Below are 2,053 nucleotides of genomic sequence, written 5' to 3'. Positions count from 1 at the left end.
TTCAACCGCTTAAGAAAGTATCACTTAAAATGAACCCTCGCAAATGCGCTTTCGGTGTAACATCCGGGAAATTTCTTGGTTTCGTTGTTAGGCACCGCGGTATTGAAATTGACCAGTCCAAAATTGAAGCCATCCGTAAAATGCCAGAGCCTAAGAACCCGCGAGAACTTAGAGGCTTGCAAGGAAAACTAGCTTACATACGACGATTCATTTCAAACTTGGCAGGTCGATGTCAACCTTTCAATAGATTAATGAAAAAGGATGCACACTTTCAATGGGATGAGGCTTGCAAGCAATGCTTTTGCGCGCATCAAAAGATACTTGCTTAATCCTCCGCTTTAGGTGCTCCTATCCCCGGAAAGCCTTTGGTGTTGTACATCGCGGCACAAGAAAGGTCTCTAGGTGCTCTTATGGCACAAGAAAATAAAGAAGGGAAAGAAAGAGCCCTTTATTATTTGAGTCGGACTCTCAATGGAGCCGAATTAAATTATTCTCCTATTGAAAAGATGTGCCTCGCTCTTTTCTTTGCCGTAGACAAACCGGAACATTACATGCAAGCACATACGGTCCGTTTGATAGCAAAAGTGGATCCGGTTAAATATGTCCTCTCCGGCCGTTGGTTTCGGGTCGCATAGCTCGATGGGCAGTCCTGCTGCAACAATACGACCTTACATATGTTCCGCAAAAAGCCATCAAAGGACAAGTATTGGCAGATTTCTTAGCTGATCACCCAGTTCCATCTGATTGGGAGTTCTCTGATGATTTTCCAGACGAGGATGTGTTTTACATTGAAGTAATGCCACCATGGATGATGTTTTTCGATGGGGCTGCACGTCAAGAAGGAGCGGGGGCAGGTGTAGTGTTTGTTTCTCCACAACGACAAATACTTCTATATTCGTTCTCATTAAGTGAACTTTGCTCCAACAATGTAGCCGAATATCAAGCATTGATCATTGGTCTACAAATGGCCATTGAAATTGGCATATCGCATCTCGAAGTCTTTGGGGATTCCAAATTAATTATCAACCAAACCTTGGAGCAGTATGATGTCAAGAAAGAGAACCTTGTCCCTTATTGCAAATATGCGAAGAAGTTGCTCGCAAATTTTGAGGCAATTACATTGGAGCATATACCGAGGAAGGAGAATAGACAGGCCGATGCTTTAGCCAATTTGGCTACCACCTTAGCATTATCTCAAGAAGAGACAGCCAAAGTTGCTGTTTCCCAAAGGTGGGTGGTGCCTTCCGTGATTGAAGAAGAAAAAGAAGAAAAGCAAGCCAACGTCATCTCTGTATGCCTCGTCGAAAATGAAGATTGGCGACAAACAATCATTGAGTACCTTCAACATGGAAGACTCCCGCATGATGTACGCCACAAGACTGAAGTTCGGCGAAGGGCTGCTCGATTTATTTACTATAAAGAAACTCTCTTCCGCCGTTCATTCGATGGTTTGTTTCTCCGTTGCTTAGGAGAGGAAGAGGCTAAACAAGCCTTAGAAGAAGCTCATTCTGGAATATGTGGTGCACACCAATCAGGTCCTAAGTTACACTACAGGATCAAGCGAATGGGTTACTATTGGCCTACGATGGTGCAAGATTCCATGGAGTATGCTAAGAAGTGCGAAGCTTGTCAATATCATGCAAACTTCATCCATCAACCACCAGAACCTCTACACCCAACTGTAGCTTCTTGGCCTTTTGATGCATGGGGACTTGACGCAATAGGACCATTACCAAAATCATCTGGCGGCCATTTGTACATCTTGGCTGCAACTGATTACTTCTCGAAATGGGCGAAGCCGTGCCTCTTAGGGAAGTAAAGAAAGAGACGGTGGTCAATTTTATCCGAACTCACTTGATCTATCGGTATGGTGTCCCTCGATATATCATAACCGATAATGGCAAACCGTTTCGAATAGGTTGATGACAGAGTTGTGCGAGAAATTTGCATTCAAACAAGACAATTCTTCTATGTACAATGCCCCAAAGAAATGGATTAGCTGAAGCCTTTAACAAAACTCTTGGCAGTTTGTTAAAGAAAGTGGTATCCAAAA

General features: G+C 43.4%; 1 protein-coding gene across 1 annotated transcript; it reads left to right on the top strand.

The window, feature by feature from the left end:
* Window positions 1-964: 964 nt before the first annotated feature.
* On the top strand, window positions 965-1,819 carry LOC142635658 (uncharacterized). The gene is made up of 2 exons (XM_075809785.1): window positions 965-1,448; window positions 1,725-1,819. Exons 1-2 carry the CDS (start codon window positions 965-967, stop codon window positions 1,817-1,819), a joined length of 579 nt encoding a protein of 192 aa, XP_075665900.1.
* Window positions 1,820-2,053: the final 234 nt, after the last annotated feature.

The sequence above is a fragment of the Castanea sativa genome, chromosome 5 (genome assembly GCF_040712315.1).
Source record: "Castanea sativa cultivar Marrone di Chiusa Pesio chromosome 5, ASM4071231v1".
Taxonomy (NCBI): Eukaryota; Viridiplantae; Streptophyta; class Magnoliopsida; order Fagales; family Fagaceae; genus Castanea; species Castanea sativa.
This window is presented reverse-complemented; position numbering and strand designations above follow the sequence as displayed.

What these genes read in the sequence shown, in the direction of transcription:
- LOC142635658 (XM_075809785.1), top strand. Translation starts at nt 965, where the DNA reads ATGGCCATTGAAATTGGCATATCGCATCTCGAAGTCTTTGGGGATTCC. An exon ending in CTTCCGCCGTTCATTCGATG is followed by an intron (nt 1,449 to 1,724) that starts GTTTGTTTCTCC and finishes TTGACGCAATAG; the next exon opens with GACCATTACCAAAATCATCT.